This window comes from Neophocaena asiaeorientalis, unplaced genomic scaffold (assembly GCF_003031525.2).
Source record: "Neophocaena asiaeorientalis asiaeorientalis breed wild unplaced genomic scaffold, Neophocaena_asiaeorientalis_V1.1 scaffold174, whole genome shotgun sequence".
NCBI lineage: Eukaryota > Metazoa > Chordata > Mammalia > Artiodactyla > Phocoenidae > Neophocaena > Neophocaena asiaeorientalis.
In genome coordinates, this window is record NW_020174922.1 from 5200108 (window position 1) to 5227627 (window position 27520).

General features: G+C 42.5%; 1 protein-coding gene across 1 annotated transcript in view; it reads left to right on the plus strand.

Annotated features, from left to right (window-relative positions):
- The window catches only part of SH3GL2 (SH3 domain containing GRB2 like 2, endophilin A1), a 192882-nt gene extending 173802 nt beyond the window's left edge, over window positions 1-19080 (plus strand). Inside the window, exons 4-9 of the mRNA XM_024760468.1 lie at window positions 8534-8677; window positions 9591-9724; window positions 11616-11774; window positions 13318-13421; window positions 15255-15385; window positions 17481-19080. Of these exons, the coding sequence (XP_024616236.1) occupies window positions 8534-8677; window positions 9591-9724; window positions 11616-11774; window positions 13318-13421; window positions 15255-15385; window positions 17481-17680 (872 nt within the window). The 3' untranslated portion in view covers window positions 17681-19080. The remainder of the gene's footprint in view (window positions 1-8533; window positions 8678-9590; window positions 9725-11615; window positions 11775-13317; window positions 13422-15254; window positions 15386-17480) is intronic.
- Window positions 19081-27520: the final 8440 nt, after the last annotated feature.

Sequence of the window (27520 nt, forward strand, 5' to 3'; positions counted from 1 at the left end):
TGCTGGTCGTTGAGTGAAGCTGGGTGCTAGTGTTGAGATGGAGATCTCTGGGAGATTTTTACTGTTTGATATTCCATGGTGCTGGGAGGTCTCTTGTGGACCAGTGTCCTGAAGATGGCTCTCCCACCTCAGAGGCACAGCACTGACTCCTGGCTGCAGCACCAAGAGCCTTTCAGCCACATGGCTCGGAATAAAAGTGAGAAATAGTAGAAAGGAAGGAAGGGAGGGAGGGAGGGCGGAAAAGAAATAAAGAAAGAAAGAAGGAAAGAAAAGAAAGAAAGAAGATAAAGGAAAATAAAATAAAGTAAGGTAAAATAAAATAAAGTTATTAAAATAAAAAAATTATTATTAAGAAAAAAATTTTAATAGGAAAACAAACAAGAAAACGGATGGATAAGAACCCTAGGACAAATGGTGAAAGCAAAGCTATACAGACAAAATCTCACACAGAAGCATACACATACACACAAAAAGAGGAAAAGGTGAAAAAATAATAAATCTTGCTCTCAAAGTCCACCTCCTCAATTTGGGATGATTTGTTGTCGATTCATGTATTCCACAGATGCAGAGTATATCAAGTTGATTGTGGAGATTTAATCCGCTGCTCCTGAGGCTGCTGGGAGAGATTTCCCTTTCTCTTCTTTGTTCTCACAGCTCCCAGGGGCTCAGCTTTGGATTTGGCCCATAGCACCCTTAGCGTCTCATGTCCGTCTCTGGGGTCCGCGTTGTTAGCCGCTGCTCACGCCCGTCTCTGGAGGAGCTCCTTTAAGCAGCGCTTTTAATCCCCTCTCCTCGCGCACCAGGAAACAAAGAGGGAAGAAAAATTCTCTTGCCTCTTCGGCAGGTCCACACTTTTTCCCGGACTCCCTCCCGGCTAGCCGTGGTGCACTAACCCCTTCAGGCTGTGTTCACGCTGCCAGTCCTCTCCCTGCGCTCGTACCGAAGCCCGAGCCTCAGCTCCCAGACCCGCCCACCCCGGTGGATGAGCAGACAAGCCTCTCGGGCTGGTGAGTGCTGGTCGGCACCGATCCTCTGTGCGGGAACCTCTCCGCTTTGCCCTCCGCACCCCTGTGGCTGCGCTCTCCTCCGTGGCTTCGAAGCTCCCCCCTCCGCCGCCCGCAGTCTCTGCCTGCGAAGGGGCTTCCTAGTGTGTGGAAACCTTTCCTCCTTCACAGCTCCCTCCCACTGGTGCAGGTCCCGTCCCTATTATTTGTCTGTTTATTCTTTTTTCTTTTGCCCTACCCAGGTATGTGGGGAGTTTCTTGCCTTTTGGGAGGTCTGAGGTCTTCTGCCAGCTTTCAGTAGGTGTTCTGTAGGAGTTGTTCCGCGTGTAGATGTATTTCTGATGTATCTGTGGGGAGGAAGGTGATCTCCGCTTCTTACTCTTCCGCCATCTTCCCCCTCTCCAATCATAAATTTTTATCAGTTTAGATATTGGACCATCAGCCACTGTGTCAGTCAGAGTTCAATAAGGGAAGCAAAGACATGGTGGATACTATGGACTAAGAGATTTATTAAAGGAACTAGAGCTTGTACAGTTGTAGGAAGATCTGGGTAAATAAAGGCCAAAAAAGTAGAGTTAAGGATCAGAGAAAGTTCACTGACCAGCCCTGGCCCAGGTAAACAAACTTACAGGAATCTGGAAGGTAGGCAGGCCCAGCTGCTGGAGCAGCACTGCACAGGGCAGCTGACATGGAAGGCTGCAGAAGACTGTTGTCTCTTCAAGGTTACCACCTCTGTGAGTTTGCAGCAAAAGCTCTGTGGTGGGCCTGGGGGCACTCTTGGTCAGCAGAATCAGCATTTAAGAAGAGCTGGGCACAGAGTATGAAATCGAGGACAACCTGGGACCTGTGTTCACCTCAGCCTTCAGAGTGTATGGCTGCTGCTTCACCTTCGCCTCCCAAATGTGCACAGCCTCACTTTGGACCAATTCTTGCTTGGAAACATGCAGGGGAGGGGTTCTGGGAAATGTAGTTTCCCACACAACCAAGGTGACAGTGGAACACTTCACACACATTTCTAGAAAGAGAACATGGAGGGTAGAAAGGGGTGCTTTCCCCTGTCTCCTGTGCCTATGGTGTGTGTCTGTGCTAGTTGCTCTTTTGGCTGTTTATCACTGAATCCTGTTAATAACTTTCAGAATTAAATGACTTTTCAGGGATACACAGCTAGCAAGATTTGGAGCCTGGATTTTTACCTGTATTTATATGAACCAAAGCTAATGTTTATTGTAATGCTCCATGCTGTTTTCCATGACAGACAAGACCTAATGGTCTGTTTTCCTGTTTGATCATTTGGATTAAGAAATATATATATATATATTTTTTAACACTAAGGTTTAGCAGAAATACTGGGTTTTCAACATTCCCAGTTAGTTACCATGCTAGTTGCTTAGGAGAGACTGAGCAGTGACTCACAGGGACACCACTTTTAGGTCAGAGGAAAATAACACCATTTGGCAGTGCGAGGAGAGCTTCTGTTTTACTCTCCGCAGAGCTTTGACTTCCCTTTGGCTGTGCCCAGAATTAGAAAGCTCTTCAACGGATGGTACAGATTATGCTTTAGAGTCCAGAGCTGATACGGATTGAGCTTTGACTGCCCCTGTTTCTCTCCCTGAATAGATAGTATAAATTTTTGAGGACAAAAAAGAAACTGCTCCCCCTCCCCTTTTTAACAGAAGACAAAACAGTGGAAGCCCTTTGGGGGAATAAATTAGCTTTCTTGGTCATCCTAATTTTACTTCCTGCTGTTTCAGTTCACCAGATACATTTCCTTCCAGAAATCACCTAGATGTGGACTCATCGAGACCTTGCCTCTGATGGTTTTTTTCCTTGATGGCATTTCACCTGTTAATCCTTATTAACTTTTCTCTTCCTAGCCAATTCTCTTTATACCACTGAACATATTTTTCAGCAGAACTTTTTGGTGGAAAGACCCTTGAGGTTAGAGCAGTGCCCAGATTGTGAAGATACGGTGAGTAGTTTATGCAGTTCAGCCACTAAATTAGGTCTACTGATGGAAAAAGAAGTGGGAAATATGTTAAATTTAGTACTTCCTAATGGAAGTAATATATATGCTCATATTATAAAAAATATATATATTTTTAAAGCTTTTTACAAAAAACAGCAGTCCTCCTGGAGTTACTTCCCCCATTTCCATTTCCCAGAAGCAACACATCTTTTCCCTCTCTCATTTTTCCAGTATGTTTATAGCATAATTTATGTTGGACCAGTATTCAGTATTTACATTTTACACCCTTGTCAAACTTGTACAGATCTGAGACATACAGAATAATACGGTTATATTTCTTTTCTTATACAACCTTTTTGTTTTTCCTGGAGTTAATAATTGTTTTAATTTTCAGTTTCTTAACTTCTTGTGTATCTTTCACTGATTCTTTCCCTAACCCTCTGCCACAGATAGGAATTTCCTGTCAATACATTGAAACGTGCCAGGTGTCAATCATCTTTCAGATATGTATCTGATGCTGCATTCTAGATTGGTTACTGTCTTAGTTTGGGTCCCCCCAGAAATAAACCATGTGCATGGGTGTAAGCACAAGTGGTTGATTTAGAAGATGATTCCAGGAAATCCTGTTAGGAGATTAAGAAAGGGGAGGAGGCCAATGAAGGGTGCATTATAAAGCAAGGTACAGCAGTGGACAACTATAACCTGATTCCAGTGGGGATCATGGGGAGCCTATAGTTCCCTTTAGCTCATGGCTCCCTGAGCTGCATGCACCTGGTTATGTATAGTGTCAGCTACAGTTGGTGCTCAATGCCTGATGCACAAGGACCATCTTGGGATCTCCCTTTATCATCATTTTTACCTCTTTTCTTACACTGGATCCCTTTTTCTGGATCTCTTAACCTGTCCCTTTTCTCAACTGACACCTTTGTTTTGGTAGAATGCCTCTTCAATTGACCTTGGGAAGGCAAATTAAAATCTTCCTTGTGTATTTGAAAATGTCATATGTTACTTTTATACTTCATTGATCATTTGAATTTAGGATTATAGATTATTTCCTCCAAAAATGTTGGAGTCATTGCTTCATTGTTTTCTGAGGAAATTTCTCATGTTCATGGTTTTCTCATGTTCAGTGACCTTCTAATACTTGATACTGTGTGTGTAGCCTATTTTTTCCTCTCTGAAAGGTTTTAGGACTGTCTTTTTATCTCCAGTGTTACGAAATTTCATGTTAATAGTCCTTGGTAGGATCCTTTTATCCACTGTCCTGGGTATTCGATCGACCCTTTCAATCTGGGAACACGTTTGTTAGTTCAGAGATTTCTTGAACTTTTACAAAGAATTTCTTCCCCTTCTATTTCTGTGTTCTTTCTTTTTGGAGCTTCTATTATTCAGCTGCTAGACCTCCTGGACTGATCCTGATTTTTCTGATTTTTTGAATCTCTGGTTTTTTGTTCTACTTTTGGGGGAATTTGCCTCAAGCTCATCATCTGTGCTTCTATTGATTTTTTTAAAATTTTATGTTTTATTGAAATTCATATTTAAAGTTAAATTATATTTTAATTTCTAAGAGTTCTCTGTTTCTTTTTTATTTCATTGATAAAGTATCTTAGACACCTAAGAATGTTAATGATAGTTATTTTTCTTTCCCTGAGTTGTTTGGTTTTTACAATTTCCTTGTTTGTTTTGCCTCTTTCATGTTAGAAACTTTCTTCGAAGTCTGATGTTAGTGGCTAACCTTTCCCTCTTAGGTGTAGGACAGTAAAGCTGAGTCAGGGGAGGGTGCTTATTTACTATTATAGCTTCATTCTAGGGTAATCAGCCTGAAGTTGTTGCATTGGGTGCTTCCAGCTGGGAATATCTGTAGGTCTCTTCTCTTGAGTCGGTTGTATTCCCCAGAGAAGAATCTTCCAGTCTTCTGCCCAGAGGGTTCAAACCTGACTGCCAGTTCTCTAGGGCAGGGCTCCCCAACCCCCGGGCCACGGACCGGTACAGGTCCTCGGCCTGTTAGGAACCAGCAGGAGGTGAGCAGTGGGCGAGCCGTGGAAAAATTGTCTTCCACAAAACCAGTCCCTGGTTCCAAAAAGGTTGGGGACCGCTGCTCTAGGGGACCAGTAGGGGAAGTGTGCTGGCAAGTCTCACAGTTCACAGTCTGGACTGGCCCTAAAGCCCTGTTTTCAGTATAGGTCAGGTAGCTTCTCTCTGCAAAAGAATTCTATTAGATTGCTACACTTTTTATTCTTCATAAAAAAAACAAGTTTTCTAGTTCCCATTCTCTGTTATGATTCAAAAGGCTGTCAGTCACATGAGCCATAGGATATGGACAGAGTCTGCTTATGAAAACCACTGCCATGACCGTCTACTAGTTTCTAAGATAGTCTATTTATTCATTTATTCTTTCCTTCAACAGTCCAGGTTAAATATCTAATGCGTGTACAGCTTTATGCTAATCCTGTCTGGGAGATACGCAGAGCAGCATACCAGTATCCTGCTCTCATGGGCCAGGGGAGAGATTGCTATTAGGAAGCTGTTTCTGCAGTAAACCCAGTGGAAGCAGGTTGAACTAGAATAGCAAAGGTGGGAAAGTAAAGATGGGGGCTTAGAGAGATTGTAACAATTTGAAAGAAAGGCTAAAGCTATGGCAAATATAAAGATAATGTGAAGGAGAGGAGTTAGGTCCCTTTAGAAGAGAAGAGAACGGTCCCTAGGGGCACGTCTAACTTGGTGATGCTATCTAGCCCGAGATCATATTATAGGAATTCTAGTGTCTTAAGTTTGTATTTTTCCAGGCTTCCTCTCTGTTTCTTCAAGTACTGCTTTAAAAAAAAAAATTTATTTATTTGGCTGTGCCGGGTCTTAGTTGTGGCACATGGGGTCTTTTAGTTACGGCATGCGCGCTCTTAGTTGCAGCATGCACGCAGGATCTAGTTCCCTGGCCAGGGATCAAACCCAGGCCCCCTGCGTTGGGAGCGTGGAGTCTTAACCACTGGACCACCAGGGAAGTTCCTTCAAGTACTGCTTTTAAAAATCACTTAAAAATAATTATGTTAACACTTAAAAATGGTTAATTCAGACATGTGATTATGTTTTTCAAGAACACATAAATTTTACTAATCCAAGAGTCTTAAAAATAGTTAATATCTGTGAATAAATTTAAAAGCTGGTCTCTTCAAATATATGAATCACTAAGTATTTTAGATGATTTGAAGAAATAAGCTAATAGAATATGGTTTTCTTCCCCCTTCTCGTGAAAACGTAGAACATATTCAAGATGTTCCTAAGTAATTAGTGGAAGAATTGAACAACATAATCGAACAACAGTGAAAATGATAAATTTGAAAATCAGCCACAGTATATTAAACTGTTACAGTTATTTCAGGTAATTGCTTACCGGAAGACAGCTCTTAGCAGAACCAAGATCTAAGCACAAATCAGTAACCAAATTCATGAAAGAAATAAATCTTTAGAGTGTAAAAACAGGACTTGAAGGGATTAACCACCGTGTGTGTTTTCATTCCTCAGTTTCTTTGATCTCCATTTATCTTCTTTCCTTCTGTTCATTTGGTACCTCTTATTGTCTGGTGTCTGCTTATTTCAGTTTTATTTGTGCTAATGTTACCCCTTCTTTGTGTTTCCCTGGTACCTTGTGTGTATTAGCTGTTATTGCATTTATCACATTTGTTGCCACTGTTTACGTATCTGACACCTCACTCTACTGTGAACACCTTGGCAGGGACTGTGTCTTTCCTGGATTTCAGATATGGCTTATTGTAGAAAAGTCTTTGAACATATACTCTAATTATATCATTCCCCCCCAAAAATGTGTCATCATGTGACATTTTCAATTTTTTAAATTTAACGTGTATGATACACTTTTCTATGAGAAGCAAAGTAAAGAAAATGTGAATTTTACATTTTTTCCAGGTACCACCAGGCTTTACATCTGTTAGCATGACTAATTGCTACTCATTATGTGATTCTAAGCTTAAAGATTTTTCTCACCCGAAACCTTCTTTGCGATGCCCACTCCTACAGATTAGGGTGATGCTGTATACTTTCGTGACTTGCTGTAATCTCCCCACATGACACTTGGTATATACACTTCACTCTAATTGCTTTTAAAATAGACGCTACCCTCAGTTCACTATAAACTTCATAAAGGCAGAGGCCATAGCTGTCTTGTTCATTATAATGTCCCTGGGCAAACTTGGGAGGGTGACCTCTCATAATAATTCTCTTTGTCTGCAGATTCGACCTTTGAAGCCCAAAGTTTAAATAAAAACCTATTCAAAAGAAATGTTCAAGATGAAATGGCAGCCACTAAATGCTGGAAGTGTGTGCTTTAGCTGTGATTCTATCAGAGGTTTCTAAACAGATGGAATCCTGGGCATAATTCTAGGTTAATGTACATTCCCAACTCTGATAATGAACCCGAGAAGCCGTAGTATCCTAGCATCAAGTAAATCATTGTCTTTAACAGTGTGCTAATAAAGCTGTTTCTTCCATGAAAACTGGATTTGCCTTCTAGGCATCTTCTTTTATAAAAGTAAAAGCAAAAAAGAAATTGAAATGCTGTCTTTGTGGCACAAAACTAATTTTCAGAAGCAGTTATGTGCGAGAAAAGTAATTAAGTCTTTTTAATGAACACAATATTTCTGTTCTTCATGGGACTGTTTACTGTTAGAATCTTAGTTGAGAGGTGATTTTGAAAATAGTTCTATTTTATACGTGGTGTTAAGTGAAACATGGCATAAGGCCCACACTGCAGGAGTTATCAGTTAATTTCCTACTTCAGTCCATAGTTTCCTAGAATTGAAATACAAGGTAGAATCCTAAAACTTCAGGATCACATAATCCCGTAGTTTTCGAAATGCTTTCTGTGGGCCACCCAGATCCACAGAGGGACTGAAGGGCCACAGCAATGAAGAGAGTATCAAAAAAGGCACAGGAGTAGAGAATGGACTTGAGGACACGGGGAGGGGGAAGGGTAAGCTGGGACGAAGTGAGAGAGTGGCATGGACATATATACATTACCAAACGTAAAATAGATAGCTAGTGGGAAGCAGCAGCATAGCACAGGGAGATCAACTCGGTGCTTTGTGACCACCTAGAGGGGTGGGATAGGGAGGGCGGGAGGGAGATGCAAGAGGGAGGGGATATGGGGATATATGTATACGTGTAGCTGATTCACTTTGTTATACAGCAGAAACTAACACACCATTGTAAAGCAATTATACTCCAATAAAGATGTTAAAAAAAATAAAATAAAAAAAAGAAAAGGCACAGGAAGACGGGCAAGATGGGATCTTCGCCTGGAAGAGCTTGCCTTTTCTATTAAATTCCTCTTGAGGTTTTGAGAGAAAGGGAGAGTGTAGCGATTAAAAGAGCAGGTGTGTGTTTATCTGTGGACCAAGCTGCGCATATTGCAGATGAAGACATTGGTGGAGGGGCAGTTTTCGGTAGCGGAGCTGGTTTAGAGACCGGGGAAGGCCTGACTCCCCACCCCGCCCTGTCCCTCCTGCATCACGGCGCCTGCTCTGAAAGTCTCTCATCTCTTTGTCTTCAGCTTCCAGAGCTAAACTCAGCATGATCAACACCATGTCAAAAATCCGTGGCCAGGAGAAAGGGCCAGGCTATCCTCAGGCAGAAGCGCTGCTGGCAGAGGCCATGCTCAAGTTTGGAAGAGAGCTTGGGGATGATTGCAACTTCGGTAATGTATGCTTCCTCACATTTTCATTTTTCATTCGTCCATGGGATTTTAGTGCCACTAAGAAAACTCTGTAGGAAATCATCCAAACCATGTTATATTTTGATTCTCAATTTTAGATCTTGTCTACATGGGCCCCAAATTTGTTTTCAGAGTCGTTTCATCATTTTTGGTGTCATTTGTCTTAGGAATTTCATGTATTTTCTTTTTTCCTAATGAGATCCCATCATTACAGTAGCTGGGTGACACGTCCAGATGCCTGGACATTTACCATTGCACGTGTCTGGCGGTAACTAGAGTGTTGGGACAGAGGGAACTGTCACAGTCTGCATGAGTCAGCACCCCACCCCATGAGCTTTCTCTTTGCTCCCTGCTCTTCTATGCAGGGTACCTCATTTGACTGCCCCAGGTGAATTCCTTCACCCCTCCCTCCTTTGACCCTCAGCTGCCGTAGTAACCACCTTCTGTTTTCACTCCACAATGTGAGGTCGCAGCACATGACTGTCCTTCCTGATTGAGCCCTGTGCTCTGTTCCTGGTATTTGCTTGTGCTCAATGCGCTGGCCTTAAAGAGGTCTCCTCTAAGGGAAAGCAAGCACTTACAAAGGAGGATAGGGGGCTTCCAAATTGCTTTTTAAAGGAAAAGCAAAATTTTATGTTCTTTATAATAAGGGGTCCCTCTACCCCCCATTGGGGGCATTGAGTCTATTGTACTCAGTGAACTTTCATATACTGTCTCAGGTGGAAAGTACACTGATCTCCAGAGGGCAGTATATGCTGTCTGTTGTCTTGGTTGTCTTCAGAGGACAGACAGTAATCCCAGGTTTTTCGTCTGTGACGGGTGCTCTTACTGCAAGCGCATTTCACCTTCACCTTGGTTCTTGAACGAGTACAAGTGCTTCGTTATCCCCTTGCAGGCCCAGCGCTTGGTGAGGTGGGGGAGGCCATGCGGGAACTCTCGGAGGTGAAGGACTCTTTGGACATGGAAGTGAAGCAGAACTTCATTGACCCCCTTCAGAATCTTCATGACAAAGATCTGAGGGAAATTCAGGTATCTGCGGCTAGTTATTTGGGAAGTGGGCAGTTGGAATTGTACAGATGCAGGTGCCCTTCTCCTTTAGGAAACATTTTTTAAAGCTTTACCTTGCATGTTGTCAGCACGGAGCATGTGAATTGCAAAAGAATCCAGCACGATAAATCGAGAGAAACCGGAAATGCAGTACTTTTAGCCCCAATATTATGACTGTGCCACTCCTGAGTATTACATGTGACTTCTCCACGTTCAATTTTCAAGTTTTTTCAAGCTTTTTTCTCCACGAGGGTAATATCCTTTCCCTGATAATATACAATTTTCTTTATTATTCTGTGGTTTTCTGGGGGTGATTTCACCTTCTAAAATGCTAACTGTACCAGCTGTTAGCTTAAATACATAATTATTCTATTACTCTGTAAACATGTGTTTTCATATTCTCATAATGTTTGTTAGGATTGAGGGAGAACCCAACTATCCTCTTTCTAAAACATGTAGAAGAGTTTAGCTATTCCAAATAATAAACTTCAACTGGCTTTACCTAGAACTAGCTGTGTAATGTTTGCTCATTCATTCTTTTAACAAGTATTTGTTGCACTTGTCTGAAATTTGATTTCCTTGACTGTAAAATGAAGCGCCATAACGTGTAGTCTCCCTGATCTCCTTATTCCAGCTTAAATCTCCTTCAGCCCTACCACCGGCTCAAGGTCACACAGTTAGTATGTGGCAGACTCACTCCAAATCTAACATGTAACCCTGCCTCCAGGACTCTACCCTGCAGCTGACTGCAAATTCAGGTGTTCTAAAAGAATATTCCTTCCAAAGACACACACATTTAGTCTGGATCAGGGCATGGATTGGAGGCAGGGTGTACGGTGGGCGGGAAGGTCGAGGATATCCTTCCTCCTTCCTTCTCATTTCTTCACCACTCCCAACTCTGTTTCCGTTTCCTTCCCTTTTACTCCTTGCACACCCAGGATCAAGGAAAGTCTAGCATTTTCTCCCACCCATTAGTAGTGAAACACTGCTGCTCATAGGACAAAAATACTTTGTAGCTTTCTGAAGGAAACTACTTTCCTACTTGGTCAGTGGAGGTGTTGGACAAGGCTAGGCAGCCACACACCAGGAATGTGTGCATCCGGGGTGATGCAAAGAGGGATTGATGCACAGCGTATGGTGTTAGGTCCTTTCCAAGTTAGGTCTAGATGATGACTAAGTGTCATCATCTGTTAGATGGGAGACTTAAATTAATCCATGATTCTCCTAAAGACACATCAGTCAACTAGGGTAAGTGCTGAGACATAGATTCCCGGGCCTCAGCCCTGGATATTCTAATTCAGGTGATCAAGAATCCATATTTTTAATAAGCATCTTAGGTGATTCTAACAGACTGGATTACCTCAAAGCTAAATCCTTTCCAGCACTAATGTTCTATGATATGAAAAGGAAGAATACCATGCTATCTCACTCATTTCAAGGAAAGCATTTTTCCTCTGCCTTCCCATGAGATACCACTTCCCTTGAAGATGGGGACTTGTGAGCCCCATATACCTGTGCTTTCCAAATGTGTAGGGTGTGTGCACACATTCCTGGCTTCTGTCGTGGGATGGAGAGGGGTATATTCCACTTCAGCTTTGACCCAGCAGGGGTAGAAAATAAAGGGTATTGGTATTTCCCACAATTTCTTTCTTGCTATTAATTATTTTTAAAGATGTTTCCCAACATAAATGTTTTAGCATTTGGAAGCGTTTGCCCCAGTGATGCAGGTTTCTTTATTTTTCTGGTGACATGATGTTTTAGAACTTAGCCTGTCTTATTTGGGAAGCTAATAGGCAATGATGGGGACGTGAGCTGTAAATAGGCCTTTTCCGTACGTCCTTTCAAAGCATATTCCCGCCCTTGACTTTTTCAGCATCATTTAAAGAAGTTGGAGGGTCGACGCCTGGACTTTGATTACAAGAAGAAACGACAAGGCAAGATTCCAGATGAAGAGCTACGTCAGGCTCTGGAGAAATTTGATGAGTCTAAAGAAATTGCTGAGTCAAGCATGTTCAATCTCTTAGAGATGGATGTGAGTGACTCCTGTGGTTTTTAATTTAGCTTTGGCTTTGAGGCACGAGATTAATGTGTTAAAGGGTTATGTAATTAAAAATGTTAATGACTGTACTATGTGGCGGGAACTTCAGTAGATGGTTATTCTTTCAAATTATTTAAAATTATAAAGTAGACTGAGAAATGGTGACGCTTTTTCTATATTCCTGTAGTTTGATTTAACTAGATTTTTGTCTGCTAATGATCTTAAAGTATTATAAATAGTGGGGAGATAAAGAATGTTTCTGATGATCTATAGAAGTCCAGTAGCTTAAGCAAATACTCTGTTGAAATGTGAAATGTAAGGCAGACTGACTTCAGATTAAATAAGATTATTAGTCAAGTAAAATGTATTAAGAAGTGAGTGTCCAACATAGGTTAAGATAGTCTGTATTTTGAAGTAAAGTTGACATTTTCTTTCCAAAGATGATTTCAATTGAGATTGACGAGTGTAGCATAGATACTACATTTGGGACATAGATGAGATAGTTTAAAAGTTGCCTTCACATTTCCAGAGTGCTGAATTACTACTATTCACGGCTTTAGAACTTACATTCCGACCGCTCATGTCATAAAACCTGTTAGCCAGCTTTCCTGTCCTTGCTCATCCCCACCTCCGGCCCCATCAGTTGCTGACCGACTTCTGCCAAGATATTTACAGAGCCTTTATGTACTTATCACACCCCCGACTGGTGACAGGGGAGGCAAGTTGAACATATCCAGACTTTCACACTATCCAGAGACAGTGTCAGAGTGTGTGTTTATGTAAAACAACGTGTCTACCTAACTACTGAAGAGGAACACCGTGGGGATGAGGGTGACCCGAATCACAGTGTTCCTTCCCTTCACCCAGAACCCTACCCCACCCCAAAACCCATGGGGCAGCATTGCCTCTGTTAACTCAGAGGCCATTATTCAGCTGGATCACAACACAAGACTCAACATGAAGAGTAACCAAAGATGCTTAGAATATTAGAGCTGGAATGAACCCAACGTGTCACTTGACTCAACCCTTTTACATTGCAGATGAGGGTCAGAGAGGACAAAAGGTTTTCCATCATACCACGCTGTCTCCCATAGTGCTTCATGTGAGAAATCAATACCCACATTTTTATTAACAGCACTAATACTGACTTGGCATGAAGTTATAGAGAGCAAAGAATGTTCTAGTCAGTGCCTCTTTTGTCCTATAGGAAATCAATAAAATAAGCCAAATCCTAATCAGAAGGTTGTAGCTAAGCATGAGACTGTTTGATGAGAGTTATGTCATCTTCAGGAGGATTCTGACTAAAGTTTCTTCTCATAGCCCTAGAGTTTCCAAACACAGGGACGCTTTCTTATCCTTAATCAGTTTGTAACTTGCAAAACTATCTGTCGGTCAGCCTGGCTCACCGCACAGTCATGGGCGTCACCGAGCACTGGTCCGTGCGTCCGGGGTAGCTGTGTCGTGTGGACTGGGCACTAGCGGCTGGTTAAGGACAGTAACCTGGTAACTAAGGTGTCATTCCCCTGTTGATCTGCAGATCGAACAGGTGAGCCAGCTGTCTGCGCTCATCCAAGCGCAGCTGGAGTACCATAAGCAGGCAGTCCAGATCCTGCAGCAAGTCACAGTCAGACTGGAAGAAAGGTATTTTACAGCTCCCTGCATTTTCCATTTCCATTTTCTTGCTATGAAATGGTGTATAAAGAAGTGGAAATATTAGAATACATTCGAAGAAAAACTTCCACCAAAATTCCTGCTGATCCTACAAAGACACCTTATGGACCATTTGTTTTGATTTCGTATTGTCTTGGGCTTTGTTTTACCTTGTTCGGTTGAATCTAGTCTTGTGTTTATGAGAGCTAAATACTTAAGGAGTATTTTGGATGCCACAGATGGGACACCAGGACTCTACGAATGATAATGGATGTGATTTGCTGAGCAGCTATTCTGTGTGGGTACTGAAAGTGTATCATCATCAATCATAGAAGAGCCCTGTAAACCAAGTATTGTTAGCCTCACCTAACAGACGAGCAAACTGGGGCTCAGGGTCACACAGTGGTGCAGCAGGGGTTCACGTTTAAGCATAACCTGTTGGAAAGCCTGTGTCGTTCCATACCTTGTATTTCTCTGAATGGTGACGAGGTCCGTCAGAGGGAGCTGCTTTCTTATGTCTGTTCCACCTCCTCAGATGGGCCTCATAGCCAGGCTGGGTGGTTTAATTCATGAATGAGTCTCCCTGGAGCTGCAGGACACAGCCTGCACAGCTGTACACGGTAGCCCTGTGCTATATCATATGTGTTATTTTAGTTCAACTAAATGCATGTACATCAAAGGATTGCCTCAGCAGCTTTTATTCTCAGCTCATGGCCAGAGTCGACTCTCATAGCTGATGATATGGCTATAAGTGCACAAGGCAGCCTCCAGTTACGGTGCTGTGTTACGGGAAACGACCTCACCCGTTTCCATCTGGCCAGCCTCTTCCTCTCCTCAGTATCTTCCTTGACTAGTGCTTGGATCATTCATCTTTCCTCAGTACACCCTTGTGGAATTATGTGTAACACTCTGAAGCCTCTAGAATGGTTTAAAACCATGCACTTCCACGTACTAAAGAAATATTATATGTCTTTGTGACATCGGTTGAGCATGAAGGCCTCTTTTCTTTTTTGCCTCTGAAATATGTCCAAAGCCAGTCATTCTACAGTCGCCATACCCTAAACTCCCCCCACCCTTGCAAATCTGCTGTTCGCTTTGCTTCGTGAACACCTGAAGCTGTGGAAAATACTTCCAGGTGTGCAGAATACATTTACTGCCTGTACCTTTCCACCTCTCTCCTGTCTCCCTTGGATTCTCTCCCCCTTCCTCTGTGCTGTTCCCAGAGCACACAGTATTTCCCCCTTTCCTCCCTCCATACCATCTGAAGCTCTACAAGAAATAACTTTCTTCTGGAAACAGCTGTCCATCTAGAAATGACTCCTACCTATCTTTTACCTTTTCTCCTTAAACCTTCTCCAACTTCCCCATGAACAGGTAGACTCCTCACCACCCCCAGCTCCACCCCTGGGTTCCTGTGGCATTTTGTCCTATCTCCGTAGCAGCACTTACTACAGTTGACAGTAATCAGTTGTTTATGTTCTGTCTCCCCTCCAGGCCATAAGCTGCTTGAGGGTAGGAACTGTGATTTATTCATCTTTGAGTTCCTGGCACCTAGCACCCTGCATACTTGCAAAGTGAGCTCTGAGTAAATGAGGGAGAAAGTGAGAGGAAGGATGAAGGCAGTGAGGGTATAACCACAGCGGGTGTGACCACAGCACTAAAGTGGAGACAGACACAGATAAGAAAACTAAGGGTCCTTTTCAGATTTCCCATACTCCACAATGGTAGGTTGGTGGGTGACCTAAGCATTTTCAGGATTGTATTGCTTTTCTTTTTCTTCTTAATTGGCTGCATACTCTACCCCCCTTTTTCTTTTTAATGCAGAATAAGACAAGCTTCATCTCAGCCTAGAAGGGAATATCAGCCTAAACCTCGAATGAGCCTGGAGTTTACAACTGGGGACAGCACTCAGCCCAATGGGGGCCTCTCCCACACGAGCACTCCCAAACCTGCAGGTAAGGAGCGGAGGCCTGCAGAACCCATTCCCCGGGCCTGGGCACACTGCACTGACACTCTTCCAGAAATGCTAGGAGCAGTCCAATCTGTGTGCATAAGGAATCCACTATAATATATTTCTTACAGGATGGTTTTGTCAGGTAGAAACTCTTAAAGGAGTTCCTTCTTGTCTCATTGATTATCTCTTCCCCTCCTTTACTCTCTCTCCTCTATAAAACTTTCTTTGTTAGGTCGCTTTTTTTCTCTCACTGTCCATCATCAGCACATACTTAACTGTTCTAACAAACACATTTGATTTTGACCCTCCTTTGTGGTCTTACAGTTACCTTAATATGTGAGTTTACTTGTAGGGGTGTCATCTTTTCTTCCTGTTATTCTGCTTCCGTGATTCCTGCCTGCATGAGGGATCATGCTTCTGGGCAGTGCGTGCCCACATACACTCACTTATAACCCACAGACAGCAAGCAGCTCCAGGAACTTGCCGAGTTGGATTTCTTGAGTCACAGAAGCATGTGGGTGAATATATTTGTAGATGAATATATTCTGAGTCTCAGCATCTGCTAGACTTCCCTCCTTTCCCCACCCTCCAGCCAGTTCATCGTGCTGTGGTAAGAGGTCGATACAATGGAAGCTAAAACTTGTTTTCCATCCGGAATGTTGATGTGTACCCAGTAATGTATTCTTTTAGGTGGTACCACCGCTCTCCACCCCCTACACACAGGTCAGATAAAAACCTGTGCTTGAAATACATTCAACCTTGGTAATCTTCTTGGTTGAAGAACAGGGACTATCTCATACTGGATATGGATTTTAAGGATATGCAGCTTTCTCCTGTTTTCCCTGCATCCCCAGTGCCTGATGTTCTACAGTAGGAAACATAGATGCTCTCAGGAGACCATGAAGGAACAAAGTGAGGTGTGTGACGACAGTTGGAGTTCTCTGCCCCTTGTGCTTAGCTCTGCTGCTCAGAGCCCTCAGCGTGCGGATAAACGGCAGTGGTTTTTAGAAGTTATCTGGTTACAAGGACTAGTCATATAAGTTATAGGTAACCTGCTTCCCCCTGCTCAAAAACCAATCCCATATTTCACTTTTCTTTTGGAGACTCATTAATTTGCTTTCTCTAAGTAAAAAAAAAAAAAAAAATTCATTGTTCCCCTTCAAAGCCATCTACATGGCATGGAGCTGTATGCACTTGTCTGCGTCGATATACATACGTGTGTGCCTGCTGTGTTAATATATTTGCTCATTTAACATAGGTCCCTTTTAAGCTATGATCCCATCCTTCAATATTTAACTCAAGGAAGAATATATTATTTTTTTCTATGCCGTAGCTCTGATGCACACCTCATGTTTATATATGCAATATATAACGCAAAGGTGTAAATTATATCATTTTTATATAATCTCATTTAATAGCCAGAGTAGTACTGTGAAAAGTAAGTTCTACTGTTAGTTCCAATTTTAGACAAAGAACCTGAGAGCAAAGTGCCTTAGGCAAGGTCACAGAGAGTAAGAACTTGAACCCAGTGTTTTATATTGTCTTATTTTTACTACATTACAGCGGTTTCCAGAGGCTGGGTGGGGAGGGGTCTTTATTTTTAAAAAGTGAGAACTGCATTGTTATTCTGAAGTTGTAAAGTTTTGTCCGTGTAATAAACTCTATTATTTCACATGTGCAGAGATCTTAAAGTGCTAGCATGGAAAGAATTCTGGCCACACTTCATTTTGAACCTAAATCTCGTTAATACTCCTTAAGTCATTGGGTCTCCCATCTCTGGGCATTGTTAGCAAGGCCAACCTTGATGAATTGTGTTGTACGTATCACAAGGATAGATGTGGCCAATTTTTCATACTGGAAATAGAAACAGCAATTCAACAACTTCAAGAAACATGAGAAAGCTTCTGAAGACTGCTAGAGGGCAAGGTGCCGTGCAGCAGACACTGGGGACCAGTAGCAAGAGGAAGCTTCGGCGGGAAGAGGAGTGAGGGAGGAACCAAGGGGGACAGCAAGCTGGGCAGGTGCGGCAGGAGGTAGATACGTGCATTAAATTCCCCTTGTCTTTCTGTGTTCTTCTCTCCTGCTCTTACTCCCAGGTGCCCCAATGGATCAGCCCTGCTGCCGAGCTCTGTACGACTTTGAACCTGAAAATGAAGGGGAGTTGGGTTTTAAAGAGGGTGATATCATCACACTCACTAACCAGATTGATGAGAACTGGTATGAGGGGATGCTCCATGGCCAGTCAGGCTTCTTCCCCATCAATTATGTGGAGATTCTGGTTGCTCTGCCCCATTAGGATGTCATGCTGGCTGGCTCACCTCTTCCTGACCCAGATAGTTAAGTTTAACCACTGCTTTGGTAATGCTGCTTACAACACATCCCAAGTGCAGGCTGCAGTGGTCCAAGTCACCAAGCCCCACTGAGTACGTTTCGTTGACTTGTGTGATCCCACAAGAGTCATGGTGATGGATGGTATCTTCTTAGCCTGGTGGGCATGGCATGTGCTTTTTAAATACCATCTGAGACCAGCCAGAATTCACAGAACTGCTGTTGACACAGTTCTCAGGAGGATGTGGCTTCTTAGAATATGACCATCAGCCACATCACAGATAAACCATCCTGCCGAAGATGTTATCTACCACCCGGGGCCATCTCAAGGTCTCAGGTTCTCCATTTAGATAGAGGAGAAAGTTCTCGTTTTCACATTGACCCCTCCCAAACATGTGAGTCACAGAATTGTCAAAGGAAGCCTCCCTCACCAGCAAATTGTCTTCTGGTCTGAACGAGCGAGTCCCTTGATGCTGTCAATATAAAAGTGTTGAGTGTGGGTTCAAAGCCTTCTCTGAGAACAGTCACCTTTGTTCCACAGCTTATGCCTATTTCTGAGTTACAGCCGGTTTTCTTCCCTCCCTGCTATTAAAGCCAGAGGGGGATTCCCATTTTATTTCTAAGTAAGACAGTTAGCAGTCAGCATATTGAGGGAGGAGCTGAAGAGGAGATTCTCCATTATGAGGAAATGGGAAGAGATCTGGTTTCCAAGCTTAAATTTCTTGCTGTACAGAAACCATGTATACATACAGGGCATTTCTGAAGGTACCTGGACAGGGGAACAAATATCTTCACTTCAGTCTTATTTATGAATTACATGTTTCATGAATACATTTGGTATAGAGACACAAGAAGAAAAACACTAGAAACCATTTTCCCACTAGTTCATAGACCGAGAAACAGTAACCATCTTCCCACTCCACTTTCACCTTGTGTTCTTTGAACATCATTTGTGCATATTCTGCCCTCAATGAGGACCAAATAAAGATGATTTTTGTGCTTAGCAGTTTAAGATGTGTGGCTGCATATGCAAAGCTCTTTCCCAATTCAGTCATGACTTTTATTTCTGTGCCTTCTATCTCCTCTTCATTTTGTGTGTACAGTACTGTGTGTAAACTTATGAGTGGTTTTCTTCATTCATTTGTTTCTTGCGGGTTTTTTCGTATCAGTCATTAAAGTCCTGTTAGGCATCCAGAGTTCTATGTATCTAGCTGTACAGATTCTTTCAGGGGTTTAATGTGCTGCTTTGGATGTGCCACCTGCGGTAGTGGATCGTGTGGAGCGACAGGCAAATCTTAACTGCTTAATGTATAAACTCTTAACCACGGGAAGCGTCGCTGTTTCCAATAAATATTGCTGAAGACAGAACCAAAGGCTCTGGTCCTTTATTTTGTGTCAGTTCTCTGGGTCCGACAGTGGGTGGACTAGTCTTCATTTCCTTCTGATACAACCAAAGCAGACCTGGTTCCAACCTCAGACCTACTTCTCTGTAAGCAGGGGAAGTTCCATTATCAAGAAGAGACTTAGCGTGGACACTGGTAACTTACTGGTAACGCAGGGAAGGAGGAGATTTGAAAAAGAAGATAAGAAAGTGGAGAGAAGAAGAAGTTCTAGAAGTTAAATGAGATAGCATCATGGTGATATACTCAGAAGAGTGTTATATTCAGAGGAGCAAATAAAATGTATCATTTCAATCAGTCTTTTGTTTTCTTTCATGCTTAAAGAGAAAGGAAGAGACGTGGAAATACAGACTGGCCAAAAGGTGGCCGCCTTTTCTCTTGGTGTATATATGGGGGGAGGGGTAGATAGGTGGGGGGAGGGGAGCAGTGCATACAGAATATGTATTTCCTGAGCTCCTGAGAAAATAAGCATGTTCTTTATGTACTGGGTGCCCTTTGTATTCCTCCATGCCGAGGCCAATAGTCCAAATGTTCTAATCTAAAACAAATTGTTTTAATCAAATATATTAGGTTCACATATATACTGTTGGTGAACTGCTGTAACATGAACATAATATTTTTGCTAGCTATGAGTTAGAGTATTATAGATCAATTCTTCAAACCAATTTAAAGAAGAAATTACCAATGATATTATTGTGAATGGAGAAAATCCAGAAGAGTCACAGATAAACTATTAGACTCAATAAGTAAATTTAATAGGATTACTGGATATATAATCAATATCCAAAAAATTTTTATATACCAGTAACAGTCAATTAGAAAAAAGTAATTAAAATGTATATCATTTACAAAGGCATCAAAAATTCAAGTCTATAGACATAAATCTAATAAGAATTATATAAGATCTCTACACAGAAAATTATGAAACATGTTTGAGAAAAAATAAAGAAGACCCTAATGAGTGAAGAGATACTTACATTTATGGGTTGGAAAACTCAGCATTGTGAATATGTCATTTCTACCCAAATTGACCTATAGGTTTAGTGCAATTTCAACCAAAATCTCAGGGAGCTTTTTGTGTGTGTTTGAATATTGACAAGCACATTATGAAAGTTATGTGAAATGCAAACGGATATTTCTTCTTAAAGAAGAACAACTTAGTTGGGGGACTTTCTCTAGATATAAAACATAAAGCTATAGTAATTAAGAAAGTGTGATGTTGATTCAGTGATAGGACAAAAGATGATCCGTACAGAAGAGCAAGTCCAGAAAGAGGCATATATGTATTCAACCATATTTGAACCAGTAAAGCTTTCTGTTGTCTTTAATGTTACACATTCAGGTGTGAGATATATATAATACATATATTATAAATTGAGTAATTGCTGTAAACCAGAAACTAACACAACACTGTAAATCAACTATACTTCAGTTAAAAAAAATCATGCCTCAGTAGTAAAAGTTGGTTTATAGTTATAAAGTTAAAAAAAAAAAAAAACTGCTTTTGCAGACGGCCTTTCATCCCATGGGGGTGGTGATGGTGACACGAAGGACTTAATGCTAAAGAAAGCAACATCTTGAAGCTACCGTTTGGAACTCTCTGTGGTGGTTGGTGAAGATTTCCTGGGCTACATGGAGAGGTGGCCACACCAGCAATTTCTAGGCCCAGCTGTTGGGGACCTAGGAGGTGTCAAGGAAAAGAACAAAACTATTTTTGAAAGGACCCGATGAGGGCTAGCCGCTTAAAGGTCAGGGTGTTGAATGTCACTCACTTCTCGTGTGTCTAAGTGATGGTGGCCTCCCATCTGGGTCAGAGAAGCTGTGATTCTTGACAGGAGTGAGGCAGGCTGTCAGCTTTGGAGGTAAAGGAGTGGAGAGCAGCATCTCAATACCATTTTCTCAAAAAGGAACCCTGGACTTTTTTTGTACTACCTTATGTGATTATTCACCCATATGTACCAAGGCCAAGATTTTGCGAAGTCCCTTCGGATAAGAAATAACAAAGCTTCACAGTAGAGGGGTGGAGAATAAAGTTTGAATATCAGGAAAATTCGAAGATGTTTGGAGACCTTCGTGTAATCTGGGTTCTTGATTTTTTTTCTGCATGACAAGTGTGGTCTCAGAAACAAGGGTTTCATATCTGTTTTTGGATGTCATCTGAAAAATGTTTGTAGCATTTACAAAATTAGGAATTTTCCTTTCTTTATATTCCAGGCTTGCAAAATGTAGATTTCTTCACCTGGCAGAGTCTATCCTGATTATAGGCTTTTAGGGCCCTTTAAGCAATAAAAATAGGTGTGTATTTACAGCTGTGTTTGAATTTCCTGTATCATTGTTTTCACACCAGGGAATCAAACACATTCAACGCTTTTATCAGATGATGCTTGTAATTGTTGCTTGTAATTGTATTACCACGTATCGAGCACTTCATTAAGCTCAATATATGTGATTTTGATTGGAGACTAAGGTGTTAAACACTTGGCTCTTTGGGGTCAAACACTGGAAGAGCGAGCTTTGTAAAAGGGTTGATTGTTTACCCAGTGTAGTCTCAGGCTTACTGGTATTTAGAGCTTAGAAAAGAAAAAAGAACCTACCAACATTATGAAATATCTTAGTAGCAAGACAAAAGGTGAGCTCCTTGATGGTGAAATAAAGAGACTATAAGGTCTTATAAAAGGCTGGTTATATAGAATGTCAGACATAGGAGATGAAGAAAGCAAAGAGAGAAGTTTCAAAAGAAACATTTTTCACACTTTACCTCCTTGCTGGTGTTCCGGCTTCCTCTAAATATTTCTGTGTGTGACTCGTAAAAGAAACATCACATTTCTTTATTTTTCTAAACCCAATTAAGTATGGCTTTCTTCCCGCTCCCACCAGAATTGGCAGGCAGTGCTCTCTCGGTTCTGTCTATGGGGAAGGAAGGGCCTCTGGTCCTCAGCGTAGGTGATGTTACTGCTGCCAGGTTTTCTCGCCCAGGCCTTTGTGGTCTGCTAGAAAGTATAGCTCCAGCCCTGTCTGCCTGAGCTTGGTGCTGGGTCTTTGCTGAAAGTCCCAAGCTGGAGCATCAGCACCTAGCATCCCTAGGCATGGGGCCATCCCCCGCCCCTGAAAATTTACCCCTTCTTCATTTAAGTCCCTTACTCCATCCAGTAAAACAAAATACACCATTTACTGCTTTACCACCTATCCTAGATACAGTGATTGACTAGATTTGGGGAAAAGGCCAGAGAATCTGTATTTTTAAAAAGCTCCACAGTGATTCCTACCTGCATCTCTTACCAAAACATCTGCCTCCATCAGGGCTCATGAAGATGAAGAAATCAGGAAGGCACCTACAGAGCCTCCTAAACTTACCTAATGGTTAAGAGTCACATGGGGGAACTTGCGCAAATTTCCAGGTTCTCTTTCCAGCTGCTCTTAATCAGAATGGCCCATTGAAGGGCCTGGAAAGGTATATTTACCATCAGAAAGGTTTAGGAAACAATCATCTACAGTGCTTCTAAAACTGAAACATGCATGAGAATCCCCTGGAGCTTGTTAAAACAGATGCTTGGGCCCCAACCCCCCAGAGATTGATTCAGTAGGTCTGGGGTGGGATGAGAATGTGCACTTCTAATAGATTCCAAAATGATGTGTTTCCTGATCCCTGGACCACACTTGGAGTAGTACTGCTCTATGAGGTACACTTCTTAGGAAGAGCCAGCTGTGTCACCACTCCTGTCACGAGTTAACCTGTGCATTCTGCAGTACTTTGAACTCTCTCTTTTCACGGGAATCTGCCTTGTAGCACGCACCTCTTCCTGCTTCTGATGGGAATGGAGGGTGTGACCCATTGATCTAAATAAAAGCCAAGGCAGATTCCCGGGTCCTGATGCCTGAGATTCTGATTCCGTTTCCTAGAGTGGAACCCAGTATCTGCAGGTGTGTCAGGCATCCTGTCCCACCTCATAGCTTATGCAGGCAGTCTTCAGGCCACATGGAGAAACCCTGGTTCAGTCTTGGGACTCCTTAGGTTTGTGAGTACCGTGGAAGAGGATCCCTTAACAGACATGGGTTGGCAACTAAGAAGGGGAAAGGAGGGAGGAGCCAGCTTCCTCTCACATGTAGTGCCAGTTCTTCCCATTAAAAAAGAGAGAAGTATTGCATAATGCAATACTTGCCTTGATTTTTCTTTTTGTCAATAGGGACATCAAAGCATCTAAATGTATTATGTAGGAAATACAGATGGGAGGAGAAGGGCGGAGAACGGGAAGAAAGAAAGTGGTTCATGAGTCTGAGGAAACCAGACTGACTGACTGCCTTAACAGGCCCAATCACCGAAATGTTGATGCCATCTGATTATTATATATTGTCTTTTATGTTCTTTTTCCCCCTTTTTGTTTTCTCTTTTTATTTTTATTTTTTTTGCGGTACGCGGGCCTCTCACTGTTGTGGCCTCTCCCGTTGCAGAGCACAGGCTCCGGACGCGCAGGCTCAGCGGCCATGGCTCACGGGCCTAGCCGCTCCGCGGCATGTGGGATTTGTTTTCTCTTTTTTCCCTCGGTTTCATGGGACCTAGATTGCCCTCTGCTGGCCAAAACAAAAAAATTTTTTTAATCGGATAAAAAGTTGACAAAATTTCCTGATTGTTTTATAATCATCATGTGTAAACAAACCTTAAGATCTGGCTCTTTCCGGGGGCATGATGCTTAAGCTACTGCTCTTTTAATCAGTTAGTCATTTTTAGCATATCTGGGTATCAAATTGATACCTAGTGAAATAATGTGTGATATTCAGAAAGAAACCTGAGTTCCTGCTCTTGTCGTACAAAGTACGGCATAATAATCCAGTTAAGACACGTGTGATTAGCAATTTACAATGACTGCATGTGTGCAGTATGGGAATTAAACTGTGGTCTGCCCCCAGCTTTCTGAAGCTAAGCTGAAAAGAAGTTGTAGGTCATAGTATCTCACCTTGAACAACAGCCGTCAAGAAATGCCATCTCCAGAAACAATAACAAAAGTTACAAAGTCTAAACAATGTACTTGGAGTAATTTTTAAAGCCGATTTACTGAGGTATAATTTTACATACCGTCAAATTTACCTATTTGAGATATACAGTTTAATTATTTTTAGTAAATTTATAGAATTGTGTACCACCACGGAAATCTGGTTTTAGAACGTTTCCATCATCCCAAAGGGATTGTGCCCATTTGCAGTCAATTCTGCTTCTACTCCCGCCTCTAGGCAACCTCTAATCTGTGAGTAGGGTTGTTTTAAGGCATAAAAATGGACACATCTTAGTTAAGTGGGAAAGATAATGATTTAATTGATAAATGGTACTGGCATAGTCGGCTATCCCTCTGAAAGAATATCCCGTCTCACTTGCTCACCGCCACGAATCTTGTCACCTCTTCCTTAACACTCTGCAGAGCAGCTCTGGCCTCTCACCTCACTTACTGTGGACTATCATCCTATCTAAGCCGGTAGGAGCTGTTGCAGTGACCTGTTAGGATGGCTCGAGGTGTTGAATGCAGGGTCACAAGAGAGTCCTCCCAAGCCAGTAAACGCTCCACCTGCCAGCCTTACATTCTGCACACCCATCCCCACTTCAGCACGCTCACTAGAGATCCACTCCCACATGTCTTCCCCTAGTTCCTGCCAGTTCACACCAGCCGCCTCTTCTTTCACTGTGGAGACTCTTTCTCCCAGACCAGGAACTGGATTTCTGGGCTCTGGGTGTGCTGAGCTCTGATGCTGTTTATTAGCCTGGAAGCAGTGAGAAGCAGCAGACTCTGCAGGTGGAGTCTTTGTAGGGGCTCCAAGGAGGGGAGGCTGCTCTCCTCTGACAAAGTGGAGGGAGGGTGGGCCTCTCTCAGATGGGATGATTTAGAGGGCTCGGGAGTTTAGGGTTCTGAGCCTTGTCTACCTGGACGGCTCCATCCTAGTCCTCTGGGTCCCACTCCCCTGACTTTGACAGAAGGGAACTGTCAAGGCTGCATAATCAGTTTTCTTTGTAGCTTTGCCTCCTTGGCGGATTTTGAGTTGATTTCCAGTGAAGTCCGCCCTACAGTTGCAGGAGATAAGGGTTTCCTAAGCGCCTCCCTGGAGGCCCTCTGTTTTTTACAGTTTATGGCTGGTTGACCTGTAGCTATCTTTTTTTTTTTTTTTCCCCAAGATATTCAAACAGTTACCAAAGCAACGAACACCATAGCCACAGCCGTCATAATTACCATTTCACTGTGCTGTTCAAGTGTTCTTCACCTTCCACCAGTGCCTAATCCTATTACCCCAAGGTAAGAGTTCATTGTGATGCTTTGTCCCTCAAATGGCCACCGTAAATGGGGCCCTTGCCGTCTGACCAGTGGGTAGGCAATCGGCTGCCGAATCCTCCTCCGAGAGTTTGCTTTCCAGGCCATTTCTGGTACTAACTTTCTTATCCAGAGACTGAAACGAAGGCTTGCATGCGGGTGGGTTTGGAGGGAACTGTAATTCCAGGAAGCAGGAAATCAGGATGGGGAATCCACAAAAGACAAAGATACATTTTTGAGGTATTTTACTGCTTTGCAATTAGTGTTTGATCCCACTGGATTCTACCAAGGAGAAATAGTCTCTTGGGGAATGAAAGGGCTAAGCACTGATCTATTGGCCCCTGTGCCCTACACTTTTGGGTTTCTCATGGCCAAGTGTAAGAGTGGGTTCCCAAGGGGTGAGAGGTAAGCAGCCTTAACCCGAAGCAAGGCTCTATCTATCTCCCTGCATCTGTGCAAAGCTAGTCAAAGCTTGCATGGAAGTAGATGCTGCAGCTTTTTGGCTGCAGTAAGAAGTAGGGGAAGAGGATTTTGAAGTGCACACCATACCTACCCCGCACCTCATGCAGCTTCTACTCAATCCATTTTTGCCCTTCTCTCGTCAGCTCTCGCAGCTCTTGTTATAATCAAGGGATTATCTACCACGTTGGGATAAGCCCCTAACCTGGAGGAAGTATATTCTTGCTGGCATCTTTTGAGCCCCTGAACCAGCTTATTAAGCATATCACCCGGCACAGCTTCTTCCTAAATGTCTCCTCACCCGCTTTCTTTATTTTGGATGACCCTTGGATGTTTTCTGAGACTGAGGATTATATACCCCTCCTAATTTTGCTAAAAATGTCATTATCCATACTGCTATTGTTTCCATTAATCTTGTTTTGTGTGACACGATGGAGGAGAACTGGAAATTTCTGTCTCGTGCTGCCATGTTTATACTGGAATTCCTACTCTGATTCTTTTAATCACACAGAGATGGAAATGTCAGGTCCCTGAGTGAGAGGCAAGGTAGAAGGTTTCACGCTCTCCTGTGTTACCATCCATGCAGGGCCAAGCACTACTTAGATACTAACCTTGTTGATTTTAGCCCCTGCTGAAGGCAAGATGTTTCAGTTGTCTTCACAATCCTGGCTCCAGAGCTGGTGTGAGTCCCTTGGTGATGATCGGTGGGGCTTTGTCTGCACGCCCAGCCAAGCCTCCGTGGTAGCTACCAGGTGAGTGTTCCCTAGGAGTGGGGGGAGTACATGTTCTGACATATTTTATTATTTTTCCTCAGGGTAGAAAATATAGGCCCGCGGTGATGTCTAATTGCAACTCTCTTACCTCATTTGTGGCAGATATCTCCCTGTGCTTTTATAGAAACATAAAAATCAAGCAAGCATGATTTCTAACCAAAGGGAGACTTTTAAACATTTTTTTCTTTCATTGCTGTGTATGAGTGGCCTGTTTCCTAAGAAAGGTCTCAAATGTTTCAAGTATCTTGTTCAAAAATCCACAGGCAATAGTCTGTCAATCCCTTCTGCTTCACAGGAGGGATTTTTCCAAGGGTTTCCCATAGCTCCTGACATATATTATCTCATTTAATCCACACAACAAACCCAAGAGAAAGGTGTTGTCAGCCAGTTCTATATATGAAGGAACTGAGACTCAGAATTCTAACTCAAGTTTTTCTGACTCCAAAGCCCATACTCTCCTGGTACCACAGGACACAGCATTTCACATAACTTGTATTTTGTGGATGAGGAACACAAGTCCCTAAATTCAAAACACACGACCCCCTCCATTTACTAGTTTTGTTATGTTGGGTAAACTACTTAAACTCTCTGTGCCTCATTTCTTTGTTTATAAAATGGGGATAAAATAATACCTACTTCATTGTTGTGGTAGGTTGTTGAGGGTTAAATGAGTTAACATGAGAAGTGTTTAAAATAGAGTGACACAGGGAACTCCCTGGCGGTCCAGTGGTTAGGACTCTGCGCTTTCACTGCTGAGGGCATGGGTTCGATCCCTGGTTGGGGAACTAAGATCCCACAAGCTGCATGGTGCAGCCAAATTAAAAAGTAAAATAAAATAACGACACAGAGTGGGCATGCCACGTGGTTTAATAAAACCAAACCAAGG